At 36.6% G+C, this 23,935-nt stretch overlaps 1 protein-coding gene across 2 annotated transcripts in view; it reads right to left on the bottom strand.

Annotated features, from left to right (window-relative positions):
- The window catches only part of AKT3 (AKT serine/threonine kinase 3), a 152,700-nt gene that overhangs the window by 21,911 nt on the left and 106,854 nt on the right, over positions 1 to 23,935 (bottom strand). For both annotated transcript variants that reach the window (XM_058836914.1, XM_058836913.1), the window contains exons 9-10: positions 18,862 to 18,984; positions 16,896 to 17,024 (exon numbers count right to left, since the gene is read on the bottom strand). In XM_058836914.1, coding sequence (XP_058692897.1) covers positions 16,896 to 17,024; positions 18,862 to 18,984 — 252 coding nt within the window. The remainder of the gene's footprint in view (positions 1 to 16,895; positions 17,025 to 18,861; positions 18,985 to 23,935) is intronic.

The following is a 23,935-nucleotide window of genomic DNA, read 5'->3' as shown; positions in this document are numbered from 1 at the left end:
CTCCAATTTAGAACCACCTTAATCTTATTAGTTTAGGTTCTTCATGGTCTTTGTTTACATCAAAAGTCCTCAATGTCTTTCTCCTGCCAGTTTTATTACATTCCATTGAATAGTCCTAACAGCCGAACTGTGCCAATGCAAAAAAAATATGGCAGTGTTTATACACTACTGTGTTTACTGCAAAGCTATGCTTAGAGGGTATTTTATGAACAAAGAAACTGGAAGAGTTTATACAATTCGTTAACACAATGCCACCGATGTTGTGCACCTAAAAACAACTTATTCCACAGCCCTTCTCCCAGGAGCACTAGAGAACCGGAATAAGAAACATAAGCAGTGCGTCTCAACTTTAATACACCTTCATATTAAATTGCAGACCTGGAGACAACACAACAGCAGCATTCACCCATAAAAACCACAAGCAATATGGAAATTGAATTATATTAAATATACATTTCCAATTCTATTAATTTGTAGTAGATCATGCCCCTTCATACAAAAAAAGGATGAAACTGAAGTCAAGAAATATTAAAACAGGAGGCACTATGATTGTGTGTGTCAAATAATCAATATTTGCTGAAGAAGATCTATCAAAAAACCTTAAAACAATAAACAAAAAACCTTAACAATAAATAGAAAAATCAAAGAAATGCAAATAATAGTGTAGAAATACATTTGTAAAGAATGCAAATAATTCTTTATAGAGAATTGTCACTGCACCACAGAAGGCAGATTCTGAAAGGCAGCACTCTATGGTTGATTTTTAAAAAAAGAACAACAACAAACTAATCCCCAGAAAACAAAATACTTTTTACAGCACAGAGACACACGCAATCACCATCACAAAGATCTCCTCCAGATTCAAAAAGACATACAGGAACAGTCACTTAGATACCTGCTAGTAAATCAGTCTTTAATGAATAAGGCAACCTCAACAAGATCAGAAATAACTTCATCCATAAGTAGATTATCATGCAATTGTCTGAAATGCATGGGTAACAGAGGGATGTTGAGCTCATTTATCTGGCTCTCCTCTTGCTCCCCCAGTAACCCAAGCCTGCTCTGAAGTATCTGGGATATGCTGTTAGCAGAACCAACATGCAGTCTGATCCAGTATGGCAACTTTGGAAATCCCACACTAATCAATGCATTCATACTCCTACTTTTCCCTGTCCTTAAAGATTATTAATGGAAACATGATGAAAATAAATATCTTAAAAATCCTCCTTGTGTATATAAGATTAAAAAATCATAAATATCAACACATTAAAACGTATGATTTACGACTGTGCCAAAACAAACAGACTCATTACATCATTGGTATTTCCAAATAGAAGATGAAATTTTGGAAAGTGTAAAATACAACAAATTAGTTGAATAAGTACATATGACAAAACTAACTAAAATAACTCCTGCATTTTAAAATTAATTAAATGTTTTATGAGTTGGAGCATATTGCAAGCTATTTGCTGAAAAACTGTGTATGAAATCTGTGACGCTTGTCTTTAAATCACCACTTCTTCTGCCACAGAATAAAAGCATTATCTATTTTCTGCTATAGCTGTTAGCACTGCTACTGTTTCTCTCATCTGTACAGTGAGTCTTTTCTTTTGAAGCTAGCAAAATACACGAAATTGTGAGACAGTGGTAGATTCTTTGTACAAGTAAGCTGAGGTGTGGTTTGCATGCATGGTTTATAAAAGAAGGCAACAGGAAAATAAAACACGTTGTTCTCTAAACAAGGCAAATCACATGGCCAATAGCTAAAGCAAATTGTACTTGCAGCTTTACGTAATTTATGCAGGACTTTACCTAATAATAATAAAAAGTATGAACAACCTTTTGCTGCATTCCCACAACAGCAACAAAACAGTGGTACAAAGAAAGAGCCAAATGTGATTTTTAACCTCCTTTTATATAAAATCATAAAAAAGCATAAAAGCTGGATTAACTGCCTCCCAAACCCGCATATCACCAGCCGGGTTCTCATCCCCAGCTGGCAAAACTGGCAACTATTTATTTGTGTTTAAATACCTGGTTTACAGCCAGCCAGACAAGCAAGAGCATCAAAATGGTTTCATTTATGCAAAAGGAAAACAGCCTGAAAATAGTGTAAATAAAGCAAAATACATCTCAACTTATTTTAACAAAAATGTAATACAATTGTGCATAATGCATTCACAGTGAAGATAGACTATTATTTCCTTTAAGTAATTTCTAATCTTCATAGTGTTTAGAAACTGCAGGATTTGTAGACTGTGTCAGATCAATGGAAGTGAAGTGCTGGAGTCCAGCAGCTCCAAAAACCAAATCTATGCAGTTAGGGCAAGCATAAGAACATGTCTGTGAACACTGCCCTAGCATTACAGAATCCTTTGCAAACAGTCCTTGGATTTGAGGGACTTGGTTTTAATTGCACTGAACATAGGTCAAGAAAGCTTCAACTCAGTGCTTAAATGAACATGACATGCAGCTGCAAGCTTTGCACCTATAAATAACTCAATCTTTTGCCCACCATAAAGAAGGTTCTTTTAGAAAAAATCTCCTTTGAGGAGTGATGCTGCTATGTCTCCAGTAGCTGCGGGATATCCTTGTATATGCAGGGTACCAGTCTAAGCACCCAGCCCAACATAGACACTGTGGAAAGTTTGATCTCTTGGACGCTGTATGCTGCCCTTTAGAGCTGCCTCCACCAACCAATTCTTGTCCCTTGCTATAAAGACCCACATCTTTAAGCCAATGCCCTGCTCTAACAACCCAATCCCTTCATGGTCAGAGCAGGACAAGCAGCAGGCCCACCAAACCAAGGTCAACCACTCAGTATCTACTGTAAAGCAATGTATTGATGCCTCCTGGCAGTACAACACAAGGATCACACAGAACCCATGAGCTCAGAGAGAGTACCTACACTGACTACATACTCAAGTAAGGCGTGTTTCCACACAGGAAAGATGGACTTACTGTTTTCTTCCACAAAATTTGCTTAAATAGTGAAATCATTCAGATTTGCAATTTCCCTTCCTTCATCATCTTCACATACAGGGGGTGCCAAAATCCAAGCCACCTTGCCAAGATCTAGGTGAGGTTTTAGGAGACAAGAGCTCCAGCATAATGTGATGTCAGTGTGTGGGTAACATTTGTAGTCATCCACCCCTGACATAATCACTGTACCAAACTTCCCATCTCACTGAGCGAAGCTGTCTGGCTGACTGCAGTTCAGTCTGGATAATACCACAGATCATGGGAAATAAAACTCAAAAACTTGCCATCGTTTATACATCTTGGGGAAATCTTACTCCATTTGTTTTCAGGGTTCAACAACTGGTTCTTTCAGAGGCACTGCCAGACTAATTCAGGCTCTTGTTTCTGTTCTCTCACCACAGCTTCCCTTAACTTGTCAAAACTATGCAACACACTACATCAGATAGTAGAAAAAAAAGGGGGAAAAAGTTTCACCCTGGATTATTTTTTACATGAATCAAATTTCCTGACCTAGACCACTGAATTGCCATGTGAACAGTTGCAGTAGCACAAGTGAGAACACGGGCAGCATCAGGTGTGGCATTGCTGCAGAAAGAAGTGCTTGCCAATCTCTGCCCCAAAGTTACACTGACACAGAAGTTACACTGACTCTGCCAGTTTTTCCTGCACACACAGACAGCTGTAACAGCTGTGCTCACTTAGGGTGAAGATTAAGGCCCTGCTTCTCTTCCCAACCTGCATTTCTCTGAAGCACTCCAGCAGTATAACAGGGTTCCAAAGTGGGCATAAACTCATTACTGCACTGAAACCACTACAGTTTTTACAGGCATTGTCGCTCCTCTAACTCACACCTACGCCTGCAGTGCGAGGACACAGCCTGGGTTTATATGGGTGCTTTAAAAACAGCTGCAGAGGTGCTACTGAAGTTTGTATTTTCCCTTCTTACATAAATATGCAAAAGGTTAAGTAACACACACAATTTTAACAAGCAAGAAACATTAGCCAAGCATCTGTTGCCAGGCATTTTCAGGTACTTTAATGCTTCTACGTTTTAGAGCTTCAGCTAAGGGACAACTATTTATTTACCTTAAAATTTTCATTTGTATTGTGGTCAAAAAGCCACAACACAAATTTTTTTTAATTTACTGAGAGAGCAGTAAACTAGGGAAAATAAAGTATTGTGTAGTGATTCCACTGTCTCTGCACACCTTGGGGTTTCTGGAGAGTATTACTGGCAGTGACCAAGTATACAGTGGGATAGTGCTTTGTACAGAGCAGACCGTAAAGCCCTACATACAAAATAAACAATTTAGTTCACAGACCAACCTTTGCCTTTGTGATGATCAAGACAGCACAAACACACTGCAGGATTGCTAAGATTGCAGTAATTCAGTTGTGTTTTTCCCTCACACATAGTAATTCATTTTGTTGGCAAGTAATTGCAGATCAATGAAGAAAAATACCCTTGTGTTTACATTTATTGACAAAAAAAAAAGCACTATCTTATCTATATTATCTATATTATCTATTCCCCAATGCTGAGAAGCCCACGGGCTTGTACTTGAAAAAAAAGATTGTTACTACCACTGAAAGTTTTCTCTTTCCCAGAAAATAAAACACACAGAAACTACTTCTTCCTTAATTTCACTGGTGGCTGTAGATTTTAATCTTTAGGTTTATCAGTCAATATATCTCCAGGTCCTTTGCATGTCACTCCTTTAAGAGCCTAACACACAGTGCACAGAATTTGATTTCCATTTAATTTTATGGTGAAAACCAGTGAAAAAAATATATTTTATTATCTTTATTGCTTCAGTGGCTAAGAGGTGAAAGATTTTTTGGAGGCAACAGCTTGAGACACATCTGCAAACTCCTATTTACAAGGGCTTGGGGCAGAGACATAGGAAGCAGACAACTGAATGCCAAAGAGAAGTTGATGCATGCAATGCTTTTACAAGTTTCTGCAAAAATTATTTTTTTTAGGAGGTGAGCCAGCAGTATAGCAGGTGAAGTCTGTGACCATCTTAAGTCAATCATGTACTTCCACTTGTCCTAAGTGGAACTTAGAATTCTCTCCTATATTTTACTAATCACAGAACACTGAACGAGATGTGACTACCTCAAACAATCTGAGCTCAATGTAGAAAATCCCTTAATCCTGTCTTCATTGCAATTTCTTGAAATACAACATCCCTGATGAGCAGAGTCTGGAAGATTTTTGGTTGCACAGAAGAAATTCACACCATCAAGAGCTGTATTTACCACACACCTTTAAGTGGTATTTAGTTGCTGTAACTTCTGGACTCTGCAAACACAGACAAATTTAGCAGTAACCTTGAGCATGAAAGGCTTCATAAAATTCATTGTCAATCTCATACAAAGGGTTGTCAGCATCAGGTTTTATCTCTAAAAGAACAATATCAAAATATTGGACTTACACTTCGTGCTAGATAATCAAGGCAACTTAGCAGAAAAGCCATTACATTTTTGACCTAGTAATGTTTCTCCTAATCCATTAGATATGGACCTTCAGATAGGACATTAGAAGTAGCTTGTTGCTCAATCAATAATTTTGACAGAACAGATGGGAAAATATTTAAACATCTAAACAAACTGTCTGCACACCTATGTTGTGAAAGAAAACTGAGAACTTGGATAAACCAATGTACTGTTAATTTAAGGGGGGAAAAACTGTTTTCAATTAACCTTACAGTTCAGGTGGAGTGTATGTTCTTTAAGCATTCCTGGTAACCCTTCACACATTTTTATTGCAATAGTTGTTGGTTTGTTAACAAATATTCACCCACGTATTCTTCAACAGAAGTTAAAAAAGAGTATTTGCTAGAACTTTCTATCATCTGTGGTAACAACTACAACAATGAAAAAGTTCATAATCTAACACGAATGAACAAAGGTGATACATACTTTTTTACAGACACAGACTTTTACCCAGATATATGAAAATCCATCCTGCAGAAGGGCATGTTCAACAAGAATTACACAATTCAGTTACTATAACTGTATCTTGGTATGAAAAGTGTTGCTGCATCAATAGGAAAAAAAAACAAAACACTTAAATCAGTGCTTACTGGTTTTATTATACACAGCTGAAAAGACACAATGTCAAGATTATAGATAGCTTGGGAAATAGACAGCTGAGATTTTCCACTGCTCTAATTTTTGCTGGTAGTTTTCTCCATTTTTTATCTATTTTTACTTCTGGCCCTAATGTAAACTCTCTTCCTATGACATTTTTGTATTCGAGATTCAGCCCATCTCACCTAGCTTTTTGTTATGTACTCTTATAAAATACATAGCAAACAAGTTGGTTTTTGTTGGGTTTTTTTTTGTTGGCATATGTGCTGTATCAGTAATAGTATATTCTGATATAAATGTGAATTAAGCAAAGCTTCCTGGAAGAAGACAGACTGTCTTCTGTCCTGGAAGAGACAGACTTCAGTAGAATTCAAGAAAAGGACAAAGGAGGGAAGGGAAGGGAAGGGAAGGGAAGGGAAGGGAAGGGAAGGGAAGGGAAGGGAAGGGAAGGGAAGGGAAGGGAAGGGAAGGGAAGGGAAGGGAAGGGAAGGGAAGGGAAGGGAAGGGAAGGGAAGGGAAGGGAAGGGAAGGGAAGGGAAGGGAAGGGAAGGGAAGGGAAGGGAAGGGAAGGGAAGGGAAGGGAAGGGAAGGGAAGGGAAGGGAAGGGAAGGGAAGGGAAGGGAAGGGAAGGGAAGGGAAGGGAAGGGAAGGGAAGGGAAGGGAAGGGAAGGGAAGGGAAGGGAAGGGAAGGGAAGGGAAGGGAAGGGAAGGGAAGGGAAGGGAAGGGAAGGGAAGGGAAGGGAAGGGAAGGGAAGGGAAGGGAAGGGAAGGGAAGGGAAGGGAAGGGAAGGGAAGGGAAGGGAAGGGAAGGGAAGGGAAGGGAAGGGAAGGGAAGGGAAGGGAAGGGAAGGGAAGGGAAGGGAAATTACTGCACATGAAAAAGAGTATTCTAACAAGGGCTGTAAGAAAACAATGGCAACACTGGGGAAAAAGAAACCCAAGAAAACCACATCACATTAAAAAGACCCCTCAAAAGACACCTTTCATAGAAGGGCAACGAATAAAAGCAAAATATCATTTCAGTCTCCAAAAAGATGGTAATTGTTTCTCATAACTCTAACCACTCTACCATTAGAAGAAAATCTGAAGACCTGTTCATGTCTGTATTAATTATAACTGCACTGGCAGTAGTCTCTAAAACATACACTGCCATAAGATGCAGGACGTGCAGGAAGTAATAAATAATGATAATACTGTGTTATGTCTTTCTAGTTGCTCTTATTTCCTGAAATTATTTTGAATATTTACTAATATTAAATGGCATTTGTTCAGGTTTTATTTATGCTTCATTATTCTCAGAAAAACTAGAGGCTTTTGCTGAGATGGAAATAATGTTTGTATTGATTAAGTGAAAAGTAATGAAAAAGTTTCAAGCAACATTATTGAGACAGTCTTTATAAGAATTGTCATACTTGTTTTACAATAAAAGATGTTTTACTAGAAAATTGCTCTCTGCTTTAAAGTTCTGGTTTGAATACAAAAGTTTGTTTATGGGCAGTGTTGAGCTAACCTTTTTTCTAGTATTCTGTTTGTTTTATTATTTTTACATATTTGTTACATTTTTTCCCTTGAGAAGTCTGGTACTGCATGTGGACAACTGATTTTTGTGACTGGTGAGATTACCCAGGTAGCATGAAAATGCAAATTCTTACTGCATTATTGGTTATCTGCTTTCAGGAGAAAGTCTAATTTCTGTGCTAATAATCTGATGTTGCAGCAATTCTTCTGTCTGTGTAACAAAGCAATGCTTTCCTACCCTCATCTAAATGCTCCCCAGGTTTTGATCTTGATACCAGTTATTGCCAATAAATGATGTTCTGCTATGGATACCCTGCCTTGTCCACCTTTCAATTCAAGTGCTCAAATTCAAGTCACCAGAATTTTTGATGAGTTAGGATCATGACAGAATGTGGGACTCTAAAACATGATAAGTGATAACCAAACAGAAAAAAGACCAAATTGGAATTAAATGAGATCTGAGCATTTCAAGGTAAAACAGCTTCCTGCATTTTCATTTCCTCACAATGTAAAAAAATAATCTGGGGCTTGGAACTCTAGTGTAAAGAGAAAATTCCATATTGTGAATCTCCCATAAATCAGAAGGGAAAATATTTTCAGGCATAGATGTTATTCCTCCTCAACCCCCCTTCACTGGTCCTCACCCAGAAACAAAATGTTGCCAAATATACAACAGACAGCTGTTCAAGAGTACAAGCCAACACTAAACCACTCTTCCACAGGTAAAATAAATTCTATTGTGCCTCTGCTAAGAATCAGATTATGCATGAAGCATCTAGGTAAACACAGAGAAAATAAATTTCAACTATCCTTCTGAAGCCAGAAGAAAAATCAGCTAAGCAAAACACAACAGCATAACTACACTGCTCAGGTAGTGAGCAAACTATACTTTCAAGAAAATGAGAACAGGTTATCAGAAATTGAGGCTTCTTTGTTTTTAAGCAAAGCATTCTGCCTCACCAGGAAACAGTAACGCCTCATACTGTAAGTTAAGACAAACACCTATTGAAATACAAAACAAAAGAATACTTATGGCATCAGTGTTGGTAGAAGACTTGAAAATTAATATTCATCAGGTTAGATACTTTATTATTTTATGGAATAAAAAAAATCTCATAATTGAAATTTTTTTAAAGGAACTTAGTATTTTTTATATAACTCAATAGATATGAATGTTGAGATTTCATTAAATTAATGCACATGAATAAGCAAATATTCAACCCACATAATAGGGTATGTCCTTAGATGGGGTCCACACAAAAGATGATTTTTTTGGTTGTTGCTTAGACCTTCTGTATTTACTTAGCTTTAGATTTGCCTGTATGAGAAAGCGGTAATGCTGACTACCACAGATTAGCTATAGTCCTACAGATATCCTCATTACACATGTAATTTATTTACAATTAAAATAAGAGGGTTAAAAGCTTTTTGTGGCATCAGAAGAAAATTATTATCATAACCTGCAACACTGCCAATGTTTTACTATAAGAATTACCTTTCTGACAGCATTCTTTGAGCATGGAACACAATAGATTTGAATTCATAATTTTATAAGAAAGAAAGAATAACACTACCACCTTTCTAAGTCTCTGGCTGATAAAAATTAATGTTCTATCCTTGGACAAAGCAACACTCTACAACATACTTTGCTAAATATATATTGAACACTCACAGGTTCCATTTCTTTTTATCAGTAAAGTTTTGGATTGAGTTTTTTTCTCGGGTGGGGGTGTTGGGGAGGGCACTCTATTCTGTTCATTCTAACTTGGCGATCAAAGAATTTTTATTTTTACACTATTACAGAAGTGCATTTTTCTAGGTTTCCAAAACCACCTTATTCAACCTTCCCCATCTGTCACCATCTGCTTCTTTTTAGCATGTACTTTTTGTGTGATCACATAAGCATGTGAAAAATAACTAACATTCAGATGATTGTCTGCTGGTACATTTGAGGACTGGGCATAATAAAAGTGAACTGCCAAAACGTACTTAACACTTCTAATTTTGTTGGGTCTTGCATGTAAGCTACATTTGATTTTCAAACCGTTTTACAGTTGGAAAGTTGATCAGGTACTCTAACTCAACACTAAAACTGAGACTACATAATTAGCTCAGCACTAAAAAGATTGTATTGAAAGGGAGGAACAAAACCCAGAAATATATCCACACGAGTTCACACATCCCTCTTGACTGAGTCTGTCTGCACAATGTTGCCTGAGGCACAGGATAAGATGCTGCAAGCAGCCTACTTCTGGACAGTCACAGCCTGTGTCTTCTCTCCAGGCTACCACAGGACAAGGATAAAGGGATCTCATAGTTACAAGGGTGTAAGAAATCTCATAGAAAATGCCTGGAGAAGCAAAGACACTAAGCCTAGGGTAGAAATGCATAGAAATACAATGCAATTCCAAACTACGCAGCAGATACTGCTTCTCACTTTAGGTAAAAAGTAATTGGAAAATTCCATCACGGCACAAAAACTGAATGACGGAGGTGTCTGTTTCCAGGACTCTATCATGCTAAGACACAGCATTTCTGCTTGTAAATGCACTTCCCAATACAGTTTTCACAGGAAAAGAACAAAACAAGACTAAAGCTGGAAAAACAAGCTTACTTCCAATCCTCTAAAACACATCAACCTCACTTTATGAGAATTTCATACAGAAATTCTTTTTCCATCTTTTTAGAGAAGCACTGCTCCAATTAGGTGCCTATCACGACTTCAGCAAAACCACATGAAACAGAACACCAGTACGTTTTTATCATTGCAGACAATTTGGCAGAGTGTCTCATTATCCTTTCTCTAAAGAAAGAATTAACATTAAAGAAACTGAACAAAATAAAGTGAACACAATAAAAACAAGAACTGCCCTTTCCCCTAAATACATTCAACAATCAGTCTTCTATTAGTGCTTACCAGAGGTAACAAAATATGAGTAAGAGCTTGCCCTCTAGAACACAATGGAAAATGGAGCTCAACATAAAGTTTCTTTTCCACTGTCTCTTTTTTCCAAGTCTTAGAAGTTCACACCAGTCTTAAAACCTTGTGAATGCATATCCATGTTGCAACATCTTAACAGCAGCCTTCCCCTAATTTATGCCATTTCCACTAATTCCCTTTTCCATCCAGTAGTTCTAGAGGTGGAAAATAATGGCACATAACTATTATTTATAAAATGTTGCATAGAGTTTCAAAAAGCACATTACGTTGATGCCTCAATTATCTTCAAACTCAAATGAAATTTAACAGAAAAGGAGATTAAAAGGAAATTGCATAAGTCACGACAAAAATTATCCTGTCCTTCAGTTCCTCTATATTCCTAACCAAACAACTCTTCAGCAAGCTTCTCCTCAGTTTTAAGTTGCTCATCAATTCCTCCTGCCATTTGTGTCTCCCCACAACACATCTTATCAGTTCCTACTTACAAAACATTAAGAAAATAACATAGTAGTCTTTAGTCCAAACTCTTTCCTGCCCAAGATCACATTTTTCCCCTTAAGAAAAATCTTCTAAGCTCTAATATGTGTTTTCTGACCTATCAACCTACCAGTGACAACATTATATTCATTTCATTAATTTTCTTTCCCTCCTATTAGTCTCCCATACTATCCTCCTTCAGTGTACTCAAATTCTCCTCTCTATCCCACAAGAAAAGGGAAAAAAGTGGAAGAGGGAGAAAAGGGGGAAAGAGGGAAAAGAGGCCTCAGCTGTACTACCCATGCAACTTCATTTTCTCTGTAGTAGAGTGAGCTGAAGTTTTAACATTCTCACCTTAGCTGATCTCCCTCAACTTGCCTGCGTCAGTTTACCCACAATGTTGGCTGCTTTCATCAAGCTGTTTGCAAACAAGTGCCTTCCTGTTTCTCCCAACACTGTAAGGAGCTCTTCTTTAACACTGGCATTGCAACTTCTATCTGCATTAAAATCCCTGTTAAGAACAATGCTTTGTCATGATGCCTGCAAAAACTGGAAACATCCACTCCTGTTGTTAGCCTTTCAGTGCATTTCAGTAGTTCCCTCTCTGCCTACACACATAGCACTTAGTTTCAACTTGTATCAGACGAGTTATGTGGTAGATCATCATTGTCTCACTCCAAAATATTACCAGATTGCCTTTGGCAAATATCCTGATCCAAACCAAGCAGGTGTTAAAAGAATAAAATAAATGTATAGCTCCACAAGTGACAAAATTCTTTCTCTGACTCCATTGTCACCTTTTTGTAATCTGTATATACCACAACATTCTTAGAAAATTCACTTAAATTCTGGAAAGCATGGAAAAAGTGTGGTTTTCCTATTATAAGCATGTCTGCTTTCCCTTGCTGAAATTCATTCACTGAACTTTGATGGCCAGACTCTAGATTACATCAAAGCCATATCCTTCCCAAGAGGAACATCGGTAAGTAAGAAATTACATGAAGTGTGAGGAGAGACAGCAGTTGCCTCTTGATAAAAGAGTTCTATCCTGCACTATTCTGAGATAAAACTCAGGGAAATAATTGATTACACATGATCTCTCTCACTCCCATTTTTAAAAGAACAACCACTAAAAAAATACTGGCCAAATAAGCATTGTATAATTGATCTTAATATTTCCTTAATCCTCACTGGTCTTATTTTAAAATAAGTTACAGGACATGCACATCTTCTCCTGTCTAGGGGTAAAGGCTATGCATCTGCTCCTTTCTTGTTCATTGTCACACACCTTTGAGTGACTGTAACTGCATAAACTATATTGAAATAGTTCACTTTTTAAAATAAAATCCAACTGTTCTTATAGGAATGTATCCATTTAATCTGTACATATGAACCACTTTTATGCACATTCATCCACCTCATCTATATTTTTATGCCAATAAAACATAATGATATCCTTCCATTTTCCCTGCTATTGAAACACATATACATCATTGATTGTCTACATCTTTTAAAATTCATTTGAATGACATCCATGAAGTCTCTTACAGAATTGTTCAGAGTCAAAACAACTTCTGTTATTAGAAAGATTTAAAACGTCAAAAGTAATTTCTGGTATTTAAAGCTTGTCTCTCCCATGACACCAAAACAGTACCACATTTGACTGCTCTCCTGTAACAAAGAGTGTGGACTTAGTCCTAGGAACTTGAACTGAAATACAGAGATCCAGAAACTGCTATCTCATCCAAGAAAACATCTTTATAAATTATCAGACCCCAAAGAAATTTTACTTCTCTGCCCAAGTAGCTTCATTTCCTGAATGTTCTATTAAAGGAAGTCTGTACCAGTCTGTATCTTTATTAGCAGATCTCGTCCTTGACAGACAACTGAAACTATCAAAATCCAAACTGCATTTAAGACTCACAGGTATATTTACAAGTACTTTCTCAGTTGTATTCTTTCTTTTTTAAGCAAGTGATATTGCCTGTAAAAGACATGTGGTCCTGTCCTGCCTTTGCCACTCCAAAATCGCAAAATAAGCATTTTTTGGAAAAAAAATCAAGCATACATCTGTGTTACCTAAATGGGATCACAATTCATCTTTTTCTCATTGCATCTACGAATATTTTCTGATACCATAATGATCCCTTAATGATCCAGCTTACTTGAAAAATAACAAACTTCTAAGTTTCTTTGACTTCTAAGAAATAGTCTCTTTGTCCTGAAAAACTACTAAGTGAGAAATTGTAGTGCATTTTATACCTTTCAAATGGGGAATGCCACAGATTCTTACAGCAGAGGGTATTATTAACTATTACCACTGCACTTAAACACACACAAAAAAATTAGGCTTGTGTTAGTTCTATTACAGATGACAAGGGTAATTTCACTATTATACAAGCAAATTATTCTCAAAAAACTACATAATTTCACAAACAAAAAGTTACTTGCTCATTCTTCACTAAGTGTGAGAAATGTACATCTGTACTGCTAACAAATATAAGCCCTGCTATTTGGCAGTGGCAACTATTTTCTTCCTAGAGGACGTGTTCATACCCTATTGTATTTCATGCTCAGCATATAGTGATGCAAGACAAACACAGTCGTTGCTATTTTAATTTTCTTTAGACCACAGAAAACTAGTGTTGGATAACAGGGAAGGGCTAGGACAGGAGAATAGAAAGGGAATGCACCTATGGCCACTTAGCCAGAAGCCCTGTATGCCCTTAACAGCTCAGTGTGTGGTGAAGGTACACATTAACTTCCATATGGGTTCCACAAATGATAAATCAGTGATGCTCCAGAATTCTATCCCCACAGATGAAAATTGACTCTAACCTGGCAAGTTCATTACAGTTTTTTTTCTGTGTCACATCATCCTTTTGATCTCTGCATGGACAGGGGCATTTTTCTGGATCTCCTAATTATCTACACAGTCAGTGTCAGGTCCTATATGAGAAGTCAGGGCCTATCAATGTGAGATAGAAGAGTCTTTTTAACAGAGGGTCAGAAGGACTGTTTTGATCTCAGAAACATAAAGTCTGTGAGGAAAATGCAGCAACAGGTAGGCTTATTTACTGATCAAGAGTAATTCTAAAATTGTCCTGGGTAATAATTCTGTACTGATCCACAAAGATACCTTCATCTCAGAGACTGTCATGCAAGGAGGAGATATACCTTAATCTGTCTTAGCTACTTCCCTCTTTTACTGTTGGAAGCATCTGCAACATAGTTTTTGTAAAGAGATAGCACAGTGAGCAGGACTCTATGCCTCAAACAGTGGTGCAAAAGACATTGAAAAAAAACAAGTTTGGAACTGAAACCACAATTACTGTGAAAGAAAATATTAAGTCAGTTTTCAGGCTGGGTGTGGATTCCCACCAATGCAATGTTCCTGGTCCGCTGCCTCCTGGAGTGCCAGGCAGAACTCTCGGGCCCCTGTGTGTTACACAGTACACTGTTCTAGTGTTCTCTACCAGCAGCCAGAAAATACATGGGAAACTAAACTGAAAAACCTGCAGAAGAGATGCATCCATTAAACCTGACAGAGAAGGAAAAAAAGGATGCAAGAATGTTATTAAAAGGACAGATGATGAATAGATTTTCCATATAATTGGAAAATGAATATCTTGTTTCTAAAGAAAGGCTGAAAAGCATTTGCCTTTAAATGTACCATGACCAGGCAAAATATAAGTATATGCTGCCACTTGTCTTGCATGGACAGGCAGGAATTCAGCATGGTAACAGGATTCAAGTCCAGTTGTTACATTAGGTTCTCATGCTCTGAAGTTTGTCACAAGGTAGTAAATCTTTGGCACCTGAAAATTATTTCTGAGGCCTGAACTGCAAAGAGAAGAGATTTTTGAGCATTCATTTTCTGAAACTTGCGCACAAATAGACTGGAGGACCCAGGCTCTTGACATCCCTTTATCAGTCAGCTGCCCTGACAAAAACAGATAGAGTGGTATCAGGTGAGCAGCTATCCAGCTAAAGATGTTGAGCCTTCTCATGTCATATCAGGAACCTATCTAGGTTGCTTGCTCAAAACCCTTTATCTCTGAGGGAAAAAGGAACGAGTTCCCTAGTTCCCAAGGTTAATGAAGAATCAATTTCCTTCAAGACAGATTTTTACAGGGCAGGTCTCCAAAAACACTCATAATGGGAGGCAGAGCAGAAAAGTGGGGCTTCTAGATAATAGAAAAGCAAACTGGATCAAGTAACTTGAGCTGAGTGTCTAAAACCACGTTTGATGAAACATAGCTAACATGTTTTCAAAAGAGTCAAGGAAGATAGAACCAGTGAATGAAGGGAAAGCTAGTGGCTCCTAAAAGTACTGATGTTTAGTGTTGGAGAAATAATGTAACCAAAGATCTTGCTATCATCCAAAATGGGTTCAATAACTCTACCTACCATATTGACTTATAGACAATTATTAGCAGTTTCAATTTCCTCTGTGATTGCAAACTGAAAGGGACTTCAAGAGATTTGGAAAGACTCTCAAACTTGTATACCTAGCGATCCTAAAGTGTTAATTTCCAGCAAGCACTATCCAGAAGGTGTTGTGTACCTGTTTCTTTGACATTCCTTAATTTCAAGGCTTAGAATAAAAAACAAAAATGCAATCAAAATTGCTTGATGAAACAGGCTCCAGGGCTTGTGACTGTTACTCAGGATTCAGTGCTGCTGAAAATAGGAGAATAAAGACCTATGTCTAGTCAGTGCCTCCCCCCTTCAAACTAAAGCATATTGTTCTTTGAAGACAATACCTAGTAACAAGGCTTTATCGTAGTGCAGAGTTACTGCAAGAGGCAGGAAATCCCTCTGAAAGCTTTCTTCAACGAAATGGTAGGACTGAAGGGTCTTTTAAAGCCCTTTAGGTTGACTAGAAAGTTATCTCAGTATGAGGTATGCACTATGTCAGTTAGAAATCTTGAATACTGACAAGAGTAAAAATAAGGGCTAATTCAACATCCACAGAATCCTTAGCTTTAAGTAAAAAAAATTAGGCTGTTTTTCATATCAGTACTGGAGTTGTATTTGGTAGGCCCTGAGGAGAGGCAGTGACATTTCTGAGCACCAGATATCTTCTGTATTGTTGAGTGAAGCCAGGGCAAAAACACAGTCTTGGTGGTGCTGCCCTTGTCTTTCCTCAGGAGGCATCAGTGGCAGAGCCAGCAGCACTAACAGTACTGCACCAGATCCTTTGGATGACTTAAGCTTCCACAACAGATTCTCAAGTGGCCAAACCAGAGCTGCAAGGGGAACCAAAGCCATGTCTTGATGTCCATCATTTTATCAATCCTTGAGGAGCATAATGCTTGGCAATCTGAGTGACAGCTAATGGGAAAGATGGGGTGGCATACTCTGGGATGCCACTTCTGCTCACATACTAGGAAAAAGCCAGCTTTGGTGCCCACCTCAACCAGTTCTCAGGTTGATACACTCAATTGCTTTTAAGAGAAATATCTCAAATTTCAACTCAATCTCCCTGCAACTGGGGAATTCAGATAAAGCCCATCAAACTCAGTACCCTCCTATTCCCCCTCGCCTCCACTGAGGCTATATAAATGCTAGTTATACAGCTCAGTTAAGCAGGATCATATGTTCCAAGTGACAGACAGATGGAAGATTATTTTTGAAGAAATCATCGAAGATAAAAACTTTAACGGAGGAAGGCAAACATGAGAAGGAAAATGCACGTTAGAGGTCTTTTTAAACACTAAGAGGCAGAGCATCAATATATACAATCACCACAAAGAATAGCAACATATTCCATTCTGAATAACAGCTACAGAGTATTAATCAGGCAGACTGTCAGTCTAAAATTAAATGGAAAAGGAACATTTTATACAGTATTATAAGAAAATATTCTAAATCATACCTCGGGTGCCAGGTACTCTGGAGTACCACAGAATGTTTTCATAGTTGCTGCGTCTGTGATTCCTTCTTTGCAAAGTCCAAAATCTGTAATTTTTATGTGTCCATCTTTATCCAACATTAGATTTTCTAACTGTATGTTGGGAAGAAAAATAATCCCTTAGTATTTCTTAACAGGACAGATTGCTGCATTACATCATCAATTTTATAAAAACAGAGTTATTCCTTGAAACTGAATGTAATTAATTTGTAATTTAAAAAAAACCACAGCATTTACTATATTACAGCATTTAACAGTTTTTTCTGCCACACAAGTTACATAATAAATTAATACTTTAATAGAGTTTACAATAGCCAATCTCAGGTCAATGACTGTAGAGGTTTCCTTTGCTCTAACATGACAGCCATTAACCAAGATACATTTTACTCTCTATACTGTAATGAAACAGCCTGTATAGATAAATCCTTAAAATACCTCCAACTTCCAGAACCTTTTCCATAATAGATAGAACTGGGGATAGGGCAGCTACTGATAAAAAACCCCAAGGTAAATTCCTCCTTGTCTACTTGCAAAGGACATTTCTTAAATTGTGAATATATATCTCTGCATGCTTCGCATTGCTTTTTAAATATATGATCCTTGCTTTGAAATCTGAAAACATTCAGAATAATGGTTGGCATCACTTTCCAAAAAGGTTTTAATTAGCTGTACCTAAAATATAGATGGAACTGAAACCAAGGAAAACATTCTGAACAACTTTTTTCAACAGAAAATGGTTTGGTTTTTTACAAATTATAAGGTATGTAGTGAAAATACCAACACAGAACAGTCATAGTCCTGTAATTCTAAGTCTACATAAAACCTGAAATACAATCAAAGGCATAGATATTCTGTTGAGTCTAAGTATGTTACAAAGAAAATGCAAAGTAGACAACATGAGAAATAGAAGATTAATGTTGTCAAACTATTTTTTCCTTATTATCTAGAATTTAAATTAAAAATTATCACCTATCATTTATTGACCAGATAATTCAATATTTTCCCAGGATTTCACAGCATTTCACATTTTAACAACAGATTTTGCTATAAACATGTAGCCCAGTGTTTTGTTTTCTGTTTGCCTCTCTGAGCAGAACCTGCCTACCATTGCCCCCTTTTCGGTTCCTGAACAAAGGATTGCATGAATGGATTCCAATACTGTGCACGTGCAACAGGAAAGCACAATTTCCTGTACATAAAATTAAAGGCATGACACAGAAATAATAAAATTGTCTCGCCATGAATTTAGAGGTTCCTCCTACACAAGTTAGAAAATGCTCCTTTTGAAAATAGAGGTTATTTTTCCATAGAACATTGTCACAGTGTGTCAGAGTACCTGGAGCAACAGAGTACCAGGCAACAGTATACTCTGGCAGATCTAAAACAAACTACATTCCAATAACAGGATTTTTTCCCAAGATAGGAAAGAAAAAATAATTTTGAAATCAATGCTGAAATAAATTCTTTTTCTGTTAAAGTATTCTGAATTCTTTCAAATGTTTCCAATGCATAAAGAAACACCTCTTTGCTGAGATAAAAGGAATGCTGTCACATTGGCGCAATTCACCACTTCCCTTGTTTGGGACATGGAGAATTGTATTTGAGATTTTTGCTGAAATCTAAGTCAAGTTATGAGTAACAGGGCAGGGGTGTAGGCAGGATGAGGATCGGAAGTTTACATCTCCTTCAAGTGTTGCTACCTACAGTATCCGGTTTCACTTTATAATCAAGTTGAAGTCAGAGAATGTACCTGAATAGAGATTACTATATCAAACAACTTCCTCCAGCAAACACTGAACTTAAAATCGAGCACAGATTTTTTTTTCCCCATTAACTCTGAATAGTGCAACTTTATAATTACTTTGTGTTTGTCCCCATAGTCTCTGCAAAAACAAAAATTTGATTACTTTTTTTTTCTTTCTTTTTTTACCTTGAGATCACGGTACACAATCTTCCCAGAATGCAGATAGTCCAGGGCAGAGACAATTTCTGCACCATAGAAGCGTGTTCGGTCCTCTGAGAACACCCGCTCTCTCGACAAATGGAAAAACAGCTGCAGGGTAAACAGCAGGGACAGGATTGTAATAATTACTGATTTAGTGGGGGAAATTAACACAAACATAAAACACCTCTCATCACCATATTGTGATGATAGATAGTGTACTCTCAGTGGACACTCAGCACTCTTAGACAGCAGCTGGCTTATCTTTTCCAGGTTTCCAAAGGGAGAAAGCGAGCTGTTAAATCAGCGTTTTAATCAATATACCAATCTTGTTTAAGGCATTCTGCTTGCTACTCATTTAACCTTCAGTTACCAGAGGAAGAAAAAAAAAAGTACACAACAGCATCATTTTGTACTTCTCCCTCTTCCACTTCAGATTTTTGCTTTAAGCCACTGAGAAATGTCACTAAAATGTATAGATTTTGGTTCTGCCTCATTTTTTTCAGTGCTTTAGTAACTTTTCTTTGAACTGAAAAAGGTCTAGTTCTTCAATAGACTTGGACTGAACGGGGAAATAGCATTTTACAAACCACACATTCATACTGCTGGCAGAAATAGTCACTAGAGAAAGCAAATCAACAATACTTAGGGCTTATAAAAACAAATCTATGTATTTAGTGTGTTTCTTTGCTACAATGTAAACATTGGTTTGGGTGTTTTGTCTCCTCTTAATATTTTCTAAGTAGCAGCACTTTGCAGACATTTTAAAGTCTTTCAGCAAAAAATAATAGTCATTATGTATTGCTAGCAACTTCAGCTGCAATGAAGAAGAGTAAGATGAAGCTTTGTAGGGTTGTCACTATCTTAATGGATAAAACATCACCCTCAGAACCTAGAACAACATCTAAAAAAAGCACATTTTAGCTATTCAATTCAAATGTTTTCTAAAATGGTGAGTTTTAATTACTGTTTAAAGCAAGTTTGGGTAATTCCTCAAGCAAAGACTAGTGAGTATAATTCTGTATTCTCCTTAAGAACAGATCAGCTATGTTACAATGTTTTTGGCTTCAATCAACATAACAGAAATAAAAGAAATTTATTATTTATAAATTAAACACAGACAGTGAAATCTGCAACAAATATGCATGCAGTTTTGGGCTGATTTTTTTTTTTTTTTCTGTTTAAAATATCAAGCAGATGAGAATTCTGAAATGGCAAGGTAGGTTAAAATAAACTCCAAAAGCTAACCAATAAGAAAAAGCCAATGATGTGCTTAATCTGTCTTTATCACATCCTACTTTATGCCTTTAGAAAATCTACACTATTCACATGGCACAGAACAGTGTAGGAATTACTGCAGCTATTTTCAGTAGGTGGACTTCTGGATGTAGCACTTGGGGATAGGGTTTTGCGGTGATTATGGTGGTGCTGAGTTGATGGTTGGACTAAATAATCTTGAAGGTTGCTTCAAACCTTGATAATTTTGTGACTTTTCAAAACATAATTAAAATGTCACTGCTATGAATTAGAAGTCAACTTCTTTCCTGAGAACTGTAATTCATAATAGGTGTACCACTTTTGTCTTACAAACAAAATTTCCGTAAACTTAGCCTTTTGGCAGCATATATCTGTATAAGCAAAGACTTCACAGAATACAGAAACTGCACTGTGATTTAAAGAAAATATTCAAAATTTTGTTCAATATATCCAGAGTCCCCTTTCAACTTCTTTTCCAGTGCTCAAGACACCCTGCATAAAAATGGTAAACCTGCATGACAAGAAGGATCTTTATTTTGCAGCTGTGTCTGTTGCTCCTGTTGCTCACCTCTTTAGGCACCAGTCCCTGGTGGGACATGAGCTCTCTCTGACTTGCTCTCTGTACTGATGGCTGCAAGCACAAGACCCATCCACACTAAGCAACCAAGTCTGACTTCATGAAATTAAGCTTCATGTATTACCAAACTGGGAAAAGAACAAGTACATTTCCCAATTTGTGTGGTCCTTTCCACACATTTCTGTAGTATTTAAATAGAAAATAAATACCACTAAGCAGAATTTCATTCACATAAAGCAAAATACAAAATTTACATAATTTATGCCTTTGTGTCTGTTTCATGGTTCCTTTCATAAATAATGAGCTGGTGATACTCATTTTTCAGAGTGCTGTTTTGTTTTGATGGATTAAAAGTAATTAAAAATATAGGTCAACACACTTGGAAAATTTGTAACTTCCAGTTAGCCCTACATTTAATATGTATTCTAAAGGACTATTGCAGTTTTCTGTTTGAAAAAGACTAATCCAGTAGCTGAACAGCAGCCTTGGAAAATTCTAAAATTTCAGGATACTGGTCACCAATATTTTTGTTTTAGCTTCCATTTAAAAAATGTCCCAAATCTGAATCTGAAAGTTGATTGCCTGACAAATTAACATACAAAAAATTTACTTTCTTCAGTGTTTATTTCCAACAGATTACTGATATTAATTAAAAATACTTCAAAGTAAAATGACCAGCTAGAAATAACTAACAACATTTGTGTTTGTCGAAGAAACTGTGAGCTTCTGAGTCAGCTTATTTTAATGTATATGTGACACTACAGTGTCTTCACATTACACTGTTCTTCACATTATTATAGCACCTAACAGAGTTGTCACCAAACCATACTTGCTAGTTTTGAATGAAGAACATACATTAAGATATAAAAATGCACATTAAAAGCGCATTCAGACACTCAGATATATGCTAAAGATATTAAGGGGATTCTAAAATTATAACAGAGAAAGCAAGGAGATTACAGGGGGATTAAAGCATAATTTTCAGCTAATTATTTAGCTGTTTCAGTATTTCAGAATAATTCTGCCACTGTGTTTTATTTACAATTTTCAGAACAGGAAGATTATATTTATTAAGTCTAAGAAGGAAAAAGAAGAAACGTGATGGAAGGTTAAAAAAAGGTTTCCAAAATTTTCACTATTTATTGATTTACAGTTATTAAATATGTGCTATAAAATCACTGGAATTGCAACAGAAATAGCTTTGGCACAGAGAAAGTCATTTTGCACAAAACATTTTTGATGGCATACACAAGGGTGCTATTGTTACAGTGAGTACTGGAGCTACAAATTTCGTGGTACACCTTTAAAAACTGAACAACGCTGTCATGGGGTTTTCCCTAATAAAAAAATTTAATGGAAAAATTTAAACAAAGATCAGACATAGAAGTATATTCAGCTGCAGATCCAAGCATGCCAAATACATAAAAGACACAACCTTGTATCAATTCACATGTTAAAGTAGTACACATGCTAGTGACCTACTTAGCATGTTGTAAGTTGAATGTCTGCCTCTTGCTGTTGTGTACTGGGTTTGCTCAGCTCTTCATTTATATTTGAGTGTTGATTTTGCAAAGCACTTGGAGTAACAACCTTGAAATTTCAAATTATTTATTTATTGTTTCAGGCTTTGTACTGCTCTTTGGCACATTCTATACCCAAAGAAATATAGCACCCTTATCTATCATAATTTAAGGCTAATGAACATTCCCTTGTTTACTTATTTTTTCTTAAGTAGGCTGTAAATCCTCTGGTTTTTTCTTTTTTTTTCTAGACAGTAATAGCACTTGTTCAATTACAACAAGCCATTTAGTTCTCTCCTGCCTAATGAATTTAAGTAAGAGCTGTGGAACAAAAATGCCAAGAGGAGCAGAGATTCAGAATTCTTATTTGGAGAACCATCTGAACAAATTTTAGGGTCTAATTTTATTATACACATAATTACCAATTAAGTTTGTTACAAAGTACAGAATCTGGAATTACCCTTACATGCAGAGTGAGGAAATTAATCAACTTATTAGTCAGCTGAATCAGTGTACTCTGCAGAATAATGTATGTAATAGATTTCATTCCTAAAATATTTTCAACCTTTAAAGGAAAATACTGGAAATAAAAACTGGAAAATATATACTCCAAAAGTATTCCCCAAAAATAAAGGGCTATTTGGTCAACTCATCTAAGCCAGATGAATATTTGTTCTCTTAAAATCAAACTTAAATGTCTTAATGCTACTTTAACATAATTCCTTCAGTACAACAAAGGTATCGAGAAGTAATTACAGTGGCAGATGTATCATTCTAGCTATACACTGCAATATAGTTTATGATCAATAGACATTGGTAAACATTTCACCCACAGAGCCTAAAAGCAAAACCAAATGAAGACAAAATTAAGTTTTTGGCCCACAATAAATATTTCAAGATTGGGCATTTGGCAGCAGGAAAAACGTTTTCAGTGCAAGGAAAACATATCCAATATTTCCATCTGAATAATCTGTTTGAAAAAAAAAATCCTCTAATTGTTTGCTTTAGCATATTAAAGTACATATTATGCTGGGTTGTTGTTTTTTTTTAATGGAATCCAAAAGGGAATTCTTTACTGTAATGCTTTGTATGCTGTAAAAGAGCACACCCATAGACCAGTGAAACTGATGCAGTTACACTTACATTGTAACATGATCTCTTATTACCTACCCAATCAGCTTGAAGTTAGCAAGGTATGGAAAAGATAAATTGTTACTATTGTAGAGGGATATTAACTTCACCATGGATCTAGATTTTTAATAGATATAAAAGATTCTTGCTTACAGTCATTTAACACAACTACCTCTCTTAGCACAACTACTTCCTCTTCAGAATGAAGTTCTGTGCCCCCTTCCTTGACTGTTCTCCTTTCTAACCATAGAAAGAGGAAGAAAAACTCCTACTACTGACCACAGTTTTTATTACTGTACTACGGCAGAAACCTAAATTGTGGCATTTTATTGATTTCACCTGGGTAGGAGACAAGAATATGTATGCAAACTTCAAGAACTCCTTCATGAGGAGAACTCTTGGGGTAATAGAGTTCCTGAAATACATAATCCATGAAAATTCCCAACAAATTGATTCACTTACAACAGTTTACCTAAAAATAAATATTTAATCTAAAGGAATTTTAAACAGAAACACACTGAAGGTAGCACACAACTGGAGAATCAAAAGCAGCACACTACATCTATGGTCAATTTTC

Source organism: Poecile atricapillus, chromosome 3, assembly GCF_030490865.1.
Source record: "Poecile atricapillus isolate bPoeAtr1 chromosome 3, bPoeAtr1.hap1, whole genome shotgun sequence".
NCBI classification, from domain to species: Eukaryota; Metazoa; Chordata; class Aves; order Passeriformes; family Paridae; genus Poecile; species Poecile atricapillus.
The sequence above is the reverse complement of the archived record's forward strand: the minus strand, read 5'-3'. Positions and strand labels throughout refer to the sequence as shown.